A 15,552-nucleotide genomic window follows, 5' to 3' on the forward strand; every position below is an offset into this window, starting at 1 on the left:
GCTCTCCTACCCAAGCTCTGAAGCCGACCCCAGGTACCCCCATTCCCAGGACCTTTCCCTCCACTGACCTCAGAGCACCCCTATTCCAGCCTTGCAGGGAACGAAATCGACTGTCATGAGCATTATTCTGGAATTTTCCCAGGGGGTGGGCTGTGGTGCAGGCGGACAGTGAGGGGCTGTTCTCCAGACATCCCCTCCGCTGGGGAAGCCAGGTGTCTCAGGTCGGGAGGTTTTCTGTCTGGATGGCACCCTTCCCGTGGTGCCATCATCCCGTGGCTGGGCTCAGACGGCCTTCTGGGCCTGAGGGAGCTCAGAGCCCCTCTGGCCGAGACAAGCTGCTTCCCACCACCTCCCACCCCCTTGCGGACCCCCTGCCGAAGCTTGCCTATCTCCCCCCAGCCTCCAGAAATCTTTGAAACAAAGTGCATGGCGTGCCTCCTACGTGCCTGGAATTTTCTTGCATCTTAGGTGCACGAGTGAGTAAAACACAGATGCCCACCCCCACGGAGGTGACTGGCGGGGGTGTCAGTTAGTAAAACCATGAGAGCATCTTGGGGGGGGGGATGCGTTCTCAGGGCTAAAGAAAAATAGAGAGGGGGTAGGGCCATCCGGAGTGTGGGCAGAAGGCCCTCCGACCTCAATGAAGGCTCCGTGAGAGCATTGAACAGGCTTGAAAGAGGTGAGGCGTTAGCCGTTGGGAAATCTGGAGCAAAGCCGTTCTGGGCAAAGAGACCTCGTGGGCTGAGCCCCTGCGCTGTTCACGAAGCAAGGGCCAGTATGGCTCGGGCATGGGGTGGGGGAGAGCCGAGGGGAGGAGGGCCATAGGGTAGGTCCCTGAGGCACCATGCAGGATCAGGAGGACCAGTGTGAGGACCTCGGCCTTGGTTCTGAGTCAAATGGGAAGCCGTTTCAGCATTTTGAGTAGAAGAATGGTCTAAGTAGGATGCTGGCTTCCCTGCTGAGAACGAAGTGTAGGTGGGCGAGAGAGGAAGCAGGGGCTCAGCCCTGGCACTGTTGCTGGAACCCAGGCTGGGAGCCTGCGAGGGAGGAGAGGAGGGTGGGACCCTGGATGGACTCTGAAGGTGGGGCCAGCTGGACTTCTGGACATGGATGTGCAGGGGGAGTGGAGCCGGGGTACAGAGCTGCCCTCAGGTGCAGTGGGGAAGACAGCTGGGAGCAGATGGGGGGGGGCGAGGCAGGGTCGGGACGTGCTGAATTTGAGATGCCTGCTCAAGGTCTAAGCAGGCAGTGAGGGGGCGTCGGAGGGAGGTCCAGCCTCGGTGGACAAGTCTGAGTGCTATGGTCACATGGGCTTCAGAGGGGCAGGTAGAGAGCTAGGGAGGAAGTGGTGCCCGCCCCCGCGGCTCACTTTCTCTGCGCCTGCGCTGTGCTCCTGGCAAGGCTCCTGGGTGTTGGAAGGAAGGAATCCAGGAGCAAAGTTACAACAGCAGTTTCCAATCCCGACCAAGCAAGTTTGTGATGGCAATGATCGTCAACATCCGTTTCCTCAAGTCCTTCACGAGCTGGGAATGAGAAGCCCCCGCCGTACAGGGAACAGCTTCCACAGAGCCTGCTGGCCAAAGCTCGGGGCCCGGCCACCTGCCCGGGAGAGCTGGGCCCGGCGCCCTGGCCTGGGAAGCCTGGAGCACCTGTGGGCTCTTGAAGGGAGTAGATACTGAGAAAGGAGGTGACCCAGCTCTGCCCTCAGGGGGAGCCTGGTCTCACGGAGATGGGAGGGTAGCAGGACAGTCCAGGACAGCTCAAAGATAACGAAGTCGACACCATTTCCCCTTCTCTGGGAGCCCAGTAGAGCCTGGGATAATAGAACCAAAAATGGTCATTCTGTCTCCTAAGACAATGCTGTCTGAGAAAAAGAGGGGGGGCGAGGGGGAGAGAGAGGAGAAAGGGGTGGGGGGAGAGGGGAAGGAGAGAGAAGGAGGTGGGGAGAGAGAGATTGGGAAGGTAGGGAGATAATGGGGGAAGGAAAGAGAAAGGGAAAGGGGAGAGGAGAGAGGAGAGGGGTGGGCTGCAGGAGGGGACGGGGAGTGGAGAGGAGGCTGGGGGAGGGGAAGCGGAAGGAGGAGGGAGCAGGAAGTGTGGCTGGGGAAGCACGGAGGCCGGGTGGAGGCTGGAGGTGGAGGCTGCGGATTGGGAGTTTGCAGAGTCCGGGAGCCTGTGGAGGCAGGTCCTGACAGGGAGGGGCCGGTGGCCTCCCAGCAGGAGAGGGGGCGGAGCTCGGGACCAGGGATGCCAGGTGGAGACCGGCAGGAGCTGGGACCTGTCCTGAGCTGAAGGAGCTTAGTTCCAAGACTGAACTGATTCTCCCCAAAATGCTAAAGAAAATCTCTACGGCCCCTCCTGGGAGGGTCCCTCCTCAGCTTCGGGAGGGGCGTGGGGACCCCTCAGCAGAGACTGCACCCCTGGGAGGTGCGTGGAGGTCAGTGCTGGGGGTAGGGGCCACGGCAGGCCTGAGTGCTGGCCGCTGAGAGCAGGGGGAGACAAGAAAGAGCCCGGGAGGGCACGCCCAGGGTGGTGGCCCCAGGCTTGACTCTGGGTCCCCGCTGAGCTTGTGTTTCTGGTGCTTCCTGTTCTTATTAGCATTGTTATTCCTAATGAGCATTGTCATCAATACTAATACACGCACGTGGATTCCTGGTTCTCCTCCTACTTATTTGCTGCTTGCTGGATCCTCATCTCCTCCCCCAGATGGTCAGTCACCTTCAAGTTCGACCCCAAGACTTCATTCCTCCCATCTCCCTCCCTGCAGGCCTGCCACAGGCCCAGCCCCCACTCTGTGTGGTTAGATGTCTGCCTGCAAGCCTGCCTTCTTGAAATTCCACGAAATTTCAAATTTATAAGTATGAAATTCCATACTGAGGGCTGGGGGCCCGCGGGCCAGCCATTTGCAGAGCCCCAGCAATGTACCAGGCTCTGTGATAAGCATTCTCACGCATCAGCCCTGTTACTGTCTCATGTTACAGAGGAAGAAGAGGAGGTTTGGGGGCTTATGACACAACTGTGAGCTCAGGTCTCTCTGCAGAACAGAGGTCTTTTCCTTCGCAGGTGTGAACAAGACTAACTCGCACATACTTATCACAAGTTTTCTTCCCCTCCCCTTTCTTCTTTTTTCCCCAAGACACCCACCATGGGTCCATCATCACTGGGGGACTCAGCCCCTCGAGTCACCCTATCCCCTTCCTCTCTGTTTCCTGACTTGGCCAAGGGCTCCAGTTCCCCTCCTGGCACGCGGTGTCCCACCCTGTCCTCCCAAAACACATGCAGGAAGGCCATATGGGCAGCACCAGGCTGCCTTGTCCAGCCTTACTGGCCGGCAGTGCCTGAGCTCCTCCAGCTTGACCCAGAGCCGCGTGGTTCCACCCCACCTGCAAGGTCCCACTTCCCTCTAGATTCTGTCCCTTCTGCACGTCCCTCCTGATCGGACTGCAAGAAACTGACTGGAACGGGTTTTGTGTCCACACCCCAGGAATAAATGAGAGATCGAGGCAGAGCGGTTGGGGCAGAGTCCAGACAGCAAGCAGGACTTTCCAGAGGTATTCCGGGGAAGCACGGGGCACCCGTCCCCTGCCTCCAGACTGTGACTGTGTAATTCTCAAAACCCCTGGGTTTCCAGGGAGTCAGGAAAACCACCAGTCCCTCCCAGAGTCACCACCAGAGTCTGTGGGCCCAGAGCACTCGCCACGACATTGGGCCGCAGGATGCTGAGACTTACTCTGATCGGAACCCAGAGAAGAAAACTCACTGGGATTCCATGCCTCTCCGGTCTTGAGACTTGGTGGCTTATAAGAGGATGACTAGAGCATCACTCCCTAAAACCTGGAGAGACTTGGGAGGAAATGGGTCAGGAGGGACCTGGTGTCTCCTGAATAGATTTCCCAGGGTATCCTGGGAGACGAATTCATGGGAATTCTGTGGATGACAAGCTAGGAAATCTGTGGTCACCCTGAAGGTGACCAGGGACACATAAATGATCTCATTTTTCAGTGAGCAGAGGAGCTGGACTCCCACTCTGGCAAGGCTGGGGAGAGACACAGAAAGCAGCACAAGAAGCCGAAGGGAGACGAGAGACTTTGTGCCACTAGCGTCTCCACGGAAAACCAGAGAAGAGTCAGGACTGTTCTTGGGATTCCCTCTCCTGAGGCAGCATCTGGGTGCACAGCCGTCTGCTTGCATGGTGACATAGCCCACCTAAAATTTACCAGCCCGTTGTTAAGTGCAGCCATTATTAAAATTAATTTCTATAAGTTTACAATTAAATGACATTAAAACAAAAGAGGTAAGTACTCAGAACTCATCACTGCCTAATTATCTTACTAAGGTTCCTTTTCTTTTCTTTTTTTTTTTTTTTTGAGAGAGAGGGAGAAAGAGCACATGTGCAGCGGGCGGGGGACGGGGGGCGGGGACGAGAGAGCAGGAGAAAGAATCCACCCAGAGCCTGCTGTGGGGCTCCATCTCACAGCCCTGAGATCATGACCTGAGCCAAAATCAAGAGTCAGACGCTTACCTGACCAAGCCATCCAGGCACCCCTACTAAGGCTCAGTACTGTCTTGGTGCCGGAGGTCATTTGCTTCCACGGAACCTGGTTCGTGCAACTAGCCTACAGGGGCGTCCTTCTGCATGCCGCTCCCACTCCGCGCCGGGACACCACGTCCACGCTGGCAGGGCGCACATCTCAGAGAAGGCACATGCTACCAATCGGGGCTCCCCTGCCCCTCACCCCCCTCCACTCCCAAAGCCACCATTACACACTCACCCCCACAAGGTTTCTCCCCCAGCACTGACAAGGGCTCGTGCGGACGGAGAAGAGACCCAGGGGTACCGGGGGCAGACTCCTCTCCCACTCACCACAGTGGTGAGGGCAGTGGGACTGAGCGAGCGCCCACCTGGGCTTTACGAACCTCCCCAGGGCACACTGGGTCACCCTATGGGAAGTTGTTTACAGAGCCTCCCTAAAGTCTCTCTTACTGCTTTATAATGAGCTTTTCTTGCCAGACCTCACTGTCCTCACCCCTCAAATGAAGGCTGTCTGAGCATGGCTCCCTGGTTCCTGGAATGGGGAAGAGGATGTCATTCAACAGCAAGCTGGCCGTCAGTCCGTCCCTCACCGACTTCCAGGAGGCTGAGCTGGAGGCTCCTCAGACTGGGAGAGCCTTCCCCAAGTCATCCTGTGCAGGCGCCTGCCTTAGGGAAAAGTGTGCCAGGCGCAGTGCCTGGCCCAAGGTGTAACTCTCCCCGCAAGCAAGTCCTCTTATGGATGCTCATGGATGTGTCCAAAGGCAATGAGAGGTGCACGATCCCTGCAGTTCTCCACGCCCCTAACCACTCGATCCTCTTCCTCTGTACCCCACTCATCCCCGAGAACCCACCCCACTCCATGACTTTTGTCCCTGGCTCCCTCAGTCCCACCACTGTCTCTCCTTGCTCTTCCCAAGTTCACGCAAGCCAGAGCCAGCCATGCCTTCGCCCCTTGGCAAATACCCAAGCCAACCGGCAGGGCTTCATAGCTGCGTATAGCCAGGCAGGGGTTCAGGGCTTTACCAGTTTAGAAACTTGGAACCCGGGTACTTTGAGGTCCATTCATACCCCACACTTCATGCAGTCCCAGGGTAGGAGCAGGGCGCACTAGGAAGCCTACCAGGAAAAAGAGGCAAAGAGAAGGGAACGCCTGGGCTCTCAACAGGCAGGCGGCTGGGCAGCAGCTGGTAGAACCGTGTTCTACCCTCCGTGTTCAGCCCCTCCGCCCCTGGACCAGACACATTTCCAGCTGTTGCCTGTTGCAGACATTCTGTACAGAGTCGAACCCCTTGGTCCCCTAGAGGAAGCGGACTTGGAAATATGACATTTAGGGCTCCCTGAGAGAACGTGGACCAAGAGATAAAAGCTCTAGGGAACAAACACTGGGTTCAATAGAAGAAATAGCTCTCTGACTGTCAGAGGCTGAAGGGAATTTGGGAGACAGTAAGATGCCCCTGGAGGTACGCAAGAGGTCGGAGCATCCTTTGTCAGCAATGCTGTAGCAGGAATTCAAATATCAGAGAGACAGCCTGAGGACCTAGAGCCAAAGAGCCTGCTTCAACACCTGCATTACCTTTGTGGCCTTGGTCAAGATACCTATCCCTCAAGCCCTGGTTTCTTCGTCCGCACGAGGGGACAGCGCACGACATCATACGACTAAAGGGACGATTAAAGAAGACAAAAATATTGGAAAGCACCTGGCCCTTAGTGGGTTCTCAAAAAATGTCCGTCGTTTTCCATTAAAGGGGGGCGTGCGGGGGGAGAGGTTACTTTTGAGGCCCTCAGAGGTCTTCTACCCCAGAGTGGGGCTCTGAAACCCTTCCTGGCGGTTGAGAAGGAAGGCATACGCGCCCGGGAGAGAGGAGGAAGGAGGAGGACAGAGACGTGGGAGGAGGATGGAGAGTGCGGAGGATGGCTGGGAACCTTCGGGGAGGTCAACTCGGCCAGGCCCCCGGTTCCCCTCCTCTACCTTCCGGAATGGGAAGGGAAAGCGGGACGTAGGGTACAGTTGCCCCATCCACCCCCGACCCGCGCAACCCCTTCCCGCCCGCCCGCCGCCTGCCAGAGGTGGGAGGGAGGCAGGGCGGGAGGGCAGCCCCGGCCCGGGAGCAGCCGCCCGCGTCCCCGGCCCGCGTCGCCCCTCGGCGGAACCACAGCCGGCACAGTCTGAGGTCTTACAGGTGCTTTATTGTGCTAACACTGCCGCCGGGGAGCTCAGCTCTCCCGCGCCACCAGCCAGTCCGGACCCGCGCCCCCTCCCCGGTCCCGGGGCCCTCCGGCTGGGCTGGAGACGCCGGGCCTTCGCCTCGACCGCGCTCGGCGCCGCCCCCTCCCTCCCGCTCCCGGCCCCCGCGCCCCTCTCGCCCGGGCCCCGAGGAGGCGCCGCGGGCCCCCGTGGCCCGGAGGCGCGGGGCGGGCGCGGCGGGCCCGGGGCCGAGCGCATGCCCAGCGGCGGGCGGGCGGCCCCGCGGCGCGCTCACACCAGGAGGCCGTCGGTGCGCTGCCGCGGCCCCTCGGCGCAGTCGGCGGGCTCGGCGCTCTTGACCTTGACGTAGACCGGGGAGGGGCCCGCTTCGCAGGGGCCGGCGGCGGCGGCGGCGCAGGGCGCCAGGGCCACATCCTCGGGGCCGCCGCAGGGCGGGGGCGCGTACTTGCGGCGCAGGGAGCGGCTGACGGTCTGCGTCGGGTACCCCAGCAGGTGGGTGACGCTGCGGCCGCGCCCGCTGGCCTTGCACCCGGGCGCCTCGGCGTCCTCTCTGTGGAAACAACAGGCGGGCGGGTGAGCGGGATCCTCCGGGCGCGGCGTGGGCACGGCCTGGCGGGAGCCGGGGGCGCCGGCAGCCTCTCGGCCCCGCGCCTCCCTCCGCCTGCGCCTCGCCTCTCCCTCGGCCTCCACCTGCACTCCTCTGCCTCCTCCGGGTCGGCGACCCCGGGGCCACCGTCTCCACGCCGGCAGCCCCGCCAGGCGCCCTGCGGCCCCGTCTGACGTGCGCACCTCCGTCCGCCTTCGCGGGAAGGGAGGCGCGGGGACCCAGGAGGGGCGGCCTTACCTGTCCTTCTCTCCGTAGCTAACACCAGCCTGGCCCTCTCGCTTTCTCTTCTCCACACCTCTGCCCCTCAACCTCCTGCTCCATCCCTTCCTCCATCCCCAGGGCACTGCAGCCATTAGCACGACTAGTCTTGTTCTCTTTTTATTACTAGGTGGTTTCTATGTTATTAGCACTATTCTTACTATTGACTCTTCTTAAATAAGCATGTCCAGAATTGTCACCGGCGCGAAACAGGGGAAACATGCAAAAATACAGACCCTGCCCTCCAGGAGCTTACAGTCTAGACGAGACGGACAGAGAGGTGCACCGACAGGAGGGAAACGGAGGGCAGGGGGTAGAGGTGAAGACCGGCGCGGGAGGGGAAGGAGCCAGACGAGTGGCAGGTCGACATGCTGCGGTCCCAGCACTCCTGGCGATGGCAGGCAGGGTGGGGGTGGGGGTCCCGCCGGCGGGCGGCAGGCGGGGGTGAGGAGGGCAGGGCGCCGGTCCCCCGCCGCTTGGCAGCATGCACCATGCATCAGGTTTTACCTGATCTCACTAGCCAAGTCGCCGCAGGCCCCGCCGCCGCCGACCCCGCCGCCAACGCCGTTGCCGTAGCCGAAGGCACCGCGGGCGCCGCCGGCCCCCGGGCCCCCGCAGCAGCAGCAGATGAGCCCCCAGATGCCCACCAGCAGACAGCCCAGCATGAGCAGAGAGCCCAGCACTGCGCCTATGATCATGCCGACACGCCGGGAGTCTGTGGAGAGAAGTAAGACGGTCGGGAGCCGCTCACCGGGACAGTCCGGGGCAGGCGCTCTGTGGGAAGGAGAGCCAGGATCCCGGGCCATCTCAGGGCCCTGGGACACCCAGTGAGGAAGGATGGGGAGAGGCAAGGGACCCCGCTAAGTGCATGTTTCTCCCAGGGCTTCCAGGCAGCCCCCAGCAGAGCCTCAGGCACTGATGGCAATGGGCTGGCACAGCCGGTCGGGGGGCGGGGGGGGGGGGCTCCAAACACAGCCCAGGTTCCTTCAGCCCTGCCCTCTGGTCCCCGGGCCCCCAGGGCCACAGCCACTGCACCTACCTGAGACCTTCACCTCCACCACACACACACTGTAGCCCACATGGTTGGCCACTGTACACTGGTAGAGTCCGTTGTCCTCGCGGGAGATGTCCTTCAGCAGCAGGTCACCGTTGTTCAGACCTGAAACTAAAGAGCGCCAGGGGGCTGGAGCGAGGCCCAGGGGCCGGGTGTCTGAGAGCGCCACCCCGGCCTAGGCTGCTGCGGGGGCCGAAAGGCGGAGGCCCACCCCAGTCTCCAGGTGAGTCCCTTTCCCCCAGCTGAAACAGAGAGGCAAGGCAGGCCCCTCTCCCAGCACCAGCACAGAGACACCCTTCGTTCACTCTGTGACCTTAGGGAAATGCATCCCCTCCCCAGGCCTTGGTGTCCTTCTTTGTACAGGGGGAACAAGGTTAGACCCGAGAATTTGTAAAGGCCCCTCCAGCCCTGATACTCTCTGGTTGTGAGTCGTGCACAGCTTCTCCCAGTCTCCCCCATTTCCTCCTCACACGGCCCTGGAAGGTAGATGTTATTATTCCTTTTCTGCGGGAGGGAAGCCAAGGCAGAGCAACGTGCAGCCGCTTGCCTGAGTCTTGCCGCCAACCAGTGGTGCATCCAGGAGCCGAGCCTCGCTCTTACCTATCTGTCCCAGACCCTGCCCTCTGCACCCCGGGGCCCGCTGCTTGCCCAGTCCCACCTTGGTTCAGGGAGCTGTGGAAGGACTCCTGGTAGGAGAGCTCGGAGTGGAAGCTGTGCTGGGAGTGGTAGGAGCCGGCGCGGTAGGGGCGGGTGTTTCCGCTGATCTTGGCCCACTTGTAGGAGAGCGGCGGGGTGCCACCGTTGGCAAAACACTTCAGCACCACGTCGTTGCCATGGGTCATGTGGCCCTCGGACCAGCACATGGGCACCGCGGGCCGAGCTGCGGAGAATGGGGCAGGTGTGAGCCAGGGCCCCGCCCAGAGGCGCCGCAGCCTGCGGCAGGGGCGCCCGGAGGCCCCCGGCGGTACCTTGGACAGTGACGATGACCTTCCGGCTGGCCATGGTTGTCTTCTTCACCCTGCACTCGTAAGTGGCTGTGTCCGACACCTGCAGGTTCATGAGGTTGATGGAGGCATCGTACTGGCTGGGGTCCGAGGCGGCAAAGCGGACCCTCTGCTGCAGGTGGGGGAGGTTGCCGTGATTGATCCTCTTGTCCTGGTAGCTCAGGAACTGTGAGGAAGAGGAGAGCACGGACATGTGACACAGACAGAGCAAGGGGCCCCGCGTGGCTCGGCGTCCTCAGGAGCCTTGCTGAACTTCGCGGAGTCCCTGTGGAGGGTAGCGATGGTAGTCATGAAACCCGACCCTAACCCCGTGGTGAGTGCGTGAGAGCAGATGAGATCAGGCGCTTTGGAAAGCGCAAGGTCGGGCTGGGACTGCCCTGAGGCCTCCCAAGTGCCCTCTGCAGCAGGTGGGGAAGGCAGGTGAGGTGTGACTTGTGATGGCAGAGCCCCACCCCCGTAGCCCCTTTTCCCCCCCGAGAGGCCGTGGGGGAAGTTCAAGGTCTTCATTTGCTTCTCTGCCCTCCCTTTTCCCCTGAGGGTGTCAGCAGCCCTACAGGTTGACACCACGAAGCGCAGGGTAAGGGGGAAAGCCAGACACTCACCACATTCTCCCGATGGGAGGGGTCTGAATTGAGCTGCATCCACTCGATGTCCAGTCCGTTGGGGCCATAGTCCTCGGGGTCCAGGATGTAGGGGCAGCCCAGTCTCACGTTATCACCTTCCGCCAGGTACAGGACCTCCTGGCCATCCCCGTTGATCCGCACAGCAGTCAGCAGCGCTGGGGGAGGGGCAGATGGGGGTGGAGAAGACAGGGAAGTGGGGGCGTGAGCTCCAGCCCCTCTCTCCACCATTCCCAGTGGGAAGGAGCGGCCGCCCCCCATCGTGTGTGTGTGTGTGTGTGCGTGCGCACGCGCGCGTGTGTGTGACAGAGAGAGAGACAGAGGCGGCAGGGATTGGTCTGTGCATGTCTGTGTCTACTTGTGTACGTGTCTACAGTCTACACTAGAGTGGGATGGCATCCGAACACTGTTCGCATGTGTATTCCTGTTACGTGTGCTTGTGTGTGTGCATGTATGATTGTGTGTGCGTATGTGTACACATTGTGTGCTTATGAGTATTTGTGGCTGTCAGGTGTACTGTAGGGATCCTCCTGCATATAACCAGGGTGTCTTATACACACAGGACTGTGTGTGTGTGTGTGTGTGTGTGTGTGTGTTTGAGCTCATGAAACAACCAGAGTCGTTAAATGCTCTGATGGAGAAGCCGGGCTTGTGAAGAGACGTCTCCTCTGGCCAGCGAGGCACACCGGCTCTAGGAGGATGGGCACCACGGCCTCCAGGGTCCCTTTCCGTCCCAAGGAGCAGAAGGCTGGTCATGCTTGTGTGTGCGTCTCTGTGTGTGACCCTGCGTGTCTGTGGCCGCAAGCCTGGGTGTGGCTGCGTGTGCCCCGCTGTATAAGTGCCCTGAGCGATCGTCTGTGCCCGTGCACGACAGGAGGTAGCCAGGCTCCTGTCTGATGGTTTTTGTCTGATGGTGAGGGACACATGCTGGGTGTCTGGAATATGGCCCGTGCCTCTGCAGCACAATCAGAGCCTCGCGTGGTGACGTGGCATCGTGGACTTGTGTCCTTCCCTGTACCACGGAACGGCTCAGGGTAGCACCCTGTCCTGCTCGCTCCACTTGGGCCCTCCCACTCCGAACAGCCTGAGCTGGGCTGAGTCAGCCCTTGTGAGGGGCCAGGATCCGGAAGCTCAGGACTGGGCTCTTTGCCCTCCCTAACCTGAAGCCCCAGGCAAGCGCTAGCCCCAACCGGTTGGACCCAGAGAGGAAGGCAAAGGGGGAGGGGGTGCCAGGACCCCAACCTTGGCAAGCAGGGCAGGAGGGCTCCACCTCCCAGGCCCCTGGCCCAGCCAGGCTCTCGCTCCTTCCATGTTCAGGACAGCCAGCAAATGCTCTGGAGCCCCAGCCCTGGTCTCAGGTCTCAGCCTCTCGTTCGGCTCTGCCCTTCCCTTGATCTTTCTGGGGCCTGCGTTCTTGGTAGAGAGTGTGTCGCACACACACATGCAGTGATGCATGGTCACAACCACACAGCAACACACTTTGGCAAACTGTCCAGATGCAGTTGTGCGCCTGTGCCGTCCCACCGCCCTGCCCACCCAGACACTGTCCGACCTGGACGGACCCGCACCCGCACACTGACACCAGCTTGCATTCACCTGGAAGACACACCCGCCGCACACTCCCTGAGTCCCCGTGTGCATTCCTTCAAGACTAGACACATCTTCAGAAGCTTAACCCAGTTCTAGAGAGCCAGCAGGGGCCCTCTCAACAGCCCCGGAGCCCTCAAGAATCACTGAGCTTGCCCCCGGGGACCCTGGCGGGGCAGCAGCCCTAACCCCATAGCTTCCAGAGGGACCCGAAGCAGGCAGGCCGGCCACTGGGCGCTAACGGGATCCGGGGATGCCTCCTCCAGCCCCAGGCCAAGAGAACACCCGCTCTCCTGCGATAAGGATCCTAGTGCTGACTGCCAGTTCCCTGGGCAGCAGGAGGCACGCCAGGGATGGGCCGGCTCAGCCGAGAGCAGAGGCTCCGCCCTGAGGAAGAGCTTCTGGGAGCAACCCACAGCCCTGAGGCCTGTCCCCATCCCCAGGGGACCAGCTGTCCCCATCCCTGGGGGCTAGTGGGCAGGAGGGTCGGGGCATTGGGAAGGAGGGACAGGCTGAATGAGAGTGCCTCCACCCTCCGCGGTCCCAGGCCAGCCTCACCAGCCTCTCAACCTCCACCCAGGGCTCCAGCCTTTCCACACCCCTTCACGCTACCCTGAGGAAGTCGTTCCTGCTGTCTCACCTTGGTCCCTCATGCTGTGGCACTAAGGACCTATTCCAGGAAATGGGAGAGAAGAGAGAGATTGGAGAGAGGGAAGAAAGCCAGGGTGGGAGAGAGAGCTGGTCAGCACAGAGAGGGCGGAAGGACAGGGGCAGTGGCGATGCATGGTCCCCCACAAGGGCACAGGGTGGGGGCTGCACTTCCTGCTCTCAGCGTGTAAACTCTCCATGAATACTCAAGCTGCTTCCCCAGCTGCTCACCCTCCCTCTGGAGGTGGGGGAGGGGACAACGGGCAGCCCTTAGGAGAGAGTACTGGAGCATGGGGTCGGCCCTCCTGCACCCACACCACACACATGGACGCGTCCCGAGTGGGCTCTGCCGACCTGCTCACAGCGGCCCGGGGGCTCTGCAAGCACCTTGTTGACAACACAGTCTCTCTCTCTCAATCTCTCTCTCTCACACATGTACACACATGCACACACACGAACATGAACAAAGGCTGAAAATGTGCTCCCCTTCCCGAGTTCCTCCCACAAAGCCCCTCTTGCCGAATCCAGAACCCCTGAGGGTCTCGGAGCCATTTCCAGCGAGGCCCACACAGAACAGCCCATGCTGGGACTTGCCCCAGCCCGGGCAGGCGGCCACAGCATCTGCTCCCCAGCCCTGCTCTCAGGTGTGCCCCGCTGGGGTGAGGGGGCTCTGGGTAGCTCCCTCCTCGCCCTCCTCAGGCCTCATGCCAGGGGTGTGGCGCTCCCCAGGGCCTCTCAGAGCTCAGAGGCCTGGAGCAGGGTCTGTCCTTGCCCCCGCAGACTACGCCGAGGCTCTGCCTTCTCGTGGCAAGCACCTCCAGGCCCTTGACACTAGCCTGGGGCCGGGGGGTCCACACTCTGGGACCAGCACACGCCGAGGAGAGGGGTCTTTCCCGGCTCCTCCTCGGCGCCTCCCGCTTTGCTGCTCACCTGACCCCCTGCCCCACCCCCAGAGCCCTGAGTCCCCCAGGCAGACCTGGGCTCCCATGCACAGGTGCATGCGTGTCTGAGCCCCGCCTGGCTCACAGGCACAGCCGAGATCCATCGGGGACTCCTGCCCCACAGACACGTGCCCCAAACCCTTGGGCACAGGGCTCTCCTGAGGACGGCCCCTTGGCCGTATGCACCGCGGGCGGGCAGCAGGCATCTCTGACCACCCCCAGGCTCCTCTGCAGGGCCCTCGATGCCCCTCTACCTGCCCCCTTGGCCCCGGTGTCGTGTGGGCGTCCCTGCCCGATGTCCAATGCATACCTGGGGTCAGGCACACGAGCAGAAGGCGGAGTGCTCCTCGAACTCCCATGTCTCTAGGCTCCGTGTCTCCTCCGCCTGAGCTGGGTTTCCCGGGGCCGGTGGTGGTGGTGGGCGTGTGGGGACGGGTGGAGGGAGGGGGGACTGAGGGCCCAGACACTGCCCGGGGTGGCAGGAAGGTGCAATGAGTGCCCAGCCGCGGCCGGAGTTATTTCTATGGGAGGGAGGGGGCCTGGTCCCCGCCTTGGGGAGGAGCCCCAGGAACCCTAATTATCGGGGTGACAGAGTGGCCTACCCAGGCATTACCCAGCCCTCACCCAAGCTCTTCCCGATCCCGAGAGTGGCGCAGGGCGGCCAGCGGGTCTTGTAATTAGGCTCCTGTTAAACCTCCACTTCCTCCTGGCCCCATCCTCGGGGTAACAACAGTCACCCCATTTCACAGCGTCCACAGGGCTCCCCTCACCACTCATTTGTCACCTCCTTCCCTGGGGGAAATGGGGAAGTGGAAGGAGAGTCAGGCTTGGGGAGGAAGAGCGGCCAGGCCTTGGAGGGTTAATACTGAGCCCAGGGGCCTGACCCAGCCTCCCCTGCAGGCTCCAGCATTCCAAGTCCCTGCTTCCAGCATCCAGACCCTGGGGGACCCCCCTACATGGAGGTCTGTGGGAAGTGGCCTGCTGGGAAGGGGACATAGGCTGGAGGGAAGGCCCAGGCAGATGAAAGGGACCAGGGAATGTCCAGCCCACCTTCCCCGGGAGGCTTCTGGCCTTTCAAAGGGAGTCAAGCCTCCAGAGCTGAGAGAAAAGGGTGTCTGGGCATGGGGGTCTTCCTCCCTCCAGAGCCGTGCCCCCCATCCATACCTGGGTGAGGTCAGCCCTGAGCACAGGGGATCCCTGGGGGCAGGGCTGTTGGGGGACCAAGCCCACATCCCTGCAGAACCAACACCACTGCAGCGGGGCTTGGCAGGAGAGGAACCAGCGTGTGTGGAGGGGGTGAGGGGAGAGCACGGGCCACCGGGGCCACCAGGGGACTGGCAGGAACAGCCCCAGGAGAGTGGGAGACTGGGGTGGCGAGCCCATGTGCACCTGCTCACCCGACATGAGCCACAGCTCTGCTGTGTGTACTTATTTTAGGGACCATTTGGTGTCCTTGCTTCTCTGCCCAGAAAGGCAGAGCAGGACCCTTGTGACCTGGACAGCTCACTGGGGTGACAAGGCCAGCAGCAGCTCTGGGCAGGCTGGAGCTGGGTGGGGAGGTCCTGGCAGGGAAGGGCACAAGGCAGAGCACCAGCCCCACTACTGGTCTCTGGGCCGGGGTGTCCCAGGGCTGCCCGCACACGATGGGGGGTTCCTGAGTGGCCAGTTGCAGCGGCTCAGCTCCCTCAAAGGAGCCCAGGGCCTCCCCCTCCCTGGCAAGGGTTGGGGGAGAGTCTCGGGGAAAGCTCCGGGCTCAGCGGCAGCCCAACCAGGAAGCACGAGGGATCCACGCGTCTCCGCGCTCCGCACCACTCCACTGCGCTCTCTAGCAATGACAGGGTGCTCTGACGTACCAGCGAATATCCTTATTTCCTTGTTTATTTCAAGGTTTATGGGATTGTCCTGCACGCTCAGAACAGGGATTATCATTCCCCACCCCACAGACAGGGGTACACACTCCGGGGGCTGCTGTGGGCCTGACAGAGTGGGGGACAGCCAGGCATCCTGACTCTCAGAGTGGCCCCAGGAAAGGGCTCCGTGGCCCTGTGGGATCGTAGACCCACACGCAGGGGAAAAGCACGGAAGGTCAGGGA

At 61.6% G+C, this 15,552-nt stretch overlaps 1 protein-coding gene across 1 annotated transcript; it reads right to left on the reverse strand.

The window, feature by feature from the left end:
* Nucleotides 1-6,916: 6,916 nt before the first annotated feature.
* VSIG8 (V-set and immunoglobulin domain containing 8) lies at nucleotides 6,917-13,818 on the reverse strand. The gene is made up of 7 exons (XM_032845723.1): nucleotides 13,770-13,818; nucleotides 10,266-10,441; nucleotides 9,628-9,829; nucleotides 9,318-9,539; nucleotides 8,645-8,764; nucleotides 8,113-8,320; nucleotides 6,917-7,290 (listed from the first exon to the last, which is right to left on the reverse strand). Exons 1-7 carry the CDS (start codon nucleotides 13,816-13,818, stop codon nucleotides 7,011-7,013), a joined length of 1,257 nt encoding a protein of 418 aa, XP_032701614.1. The 3' UTR covers nucleotides 6,917-7,010.
* Nucleotides 13,819-15,552: the final 1,734 nt, after the last annotated feature.

Source organism: Lontra canadensis, unplaced genomic scaffold (assembly GCF_010015895.1).
Source record: "Lontra canadensis isolate GAN:19392208 unplaced genomic scaffold, GSC_riverotter_1.0 scaffold168, whole genome shotgun sequence".
NCBI lineage: Eukaryota > Metazoa > Chordata > Mammalia > Carnivora > Mustelidae > Lontra > Lontra canadensis.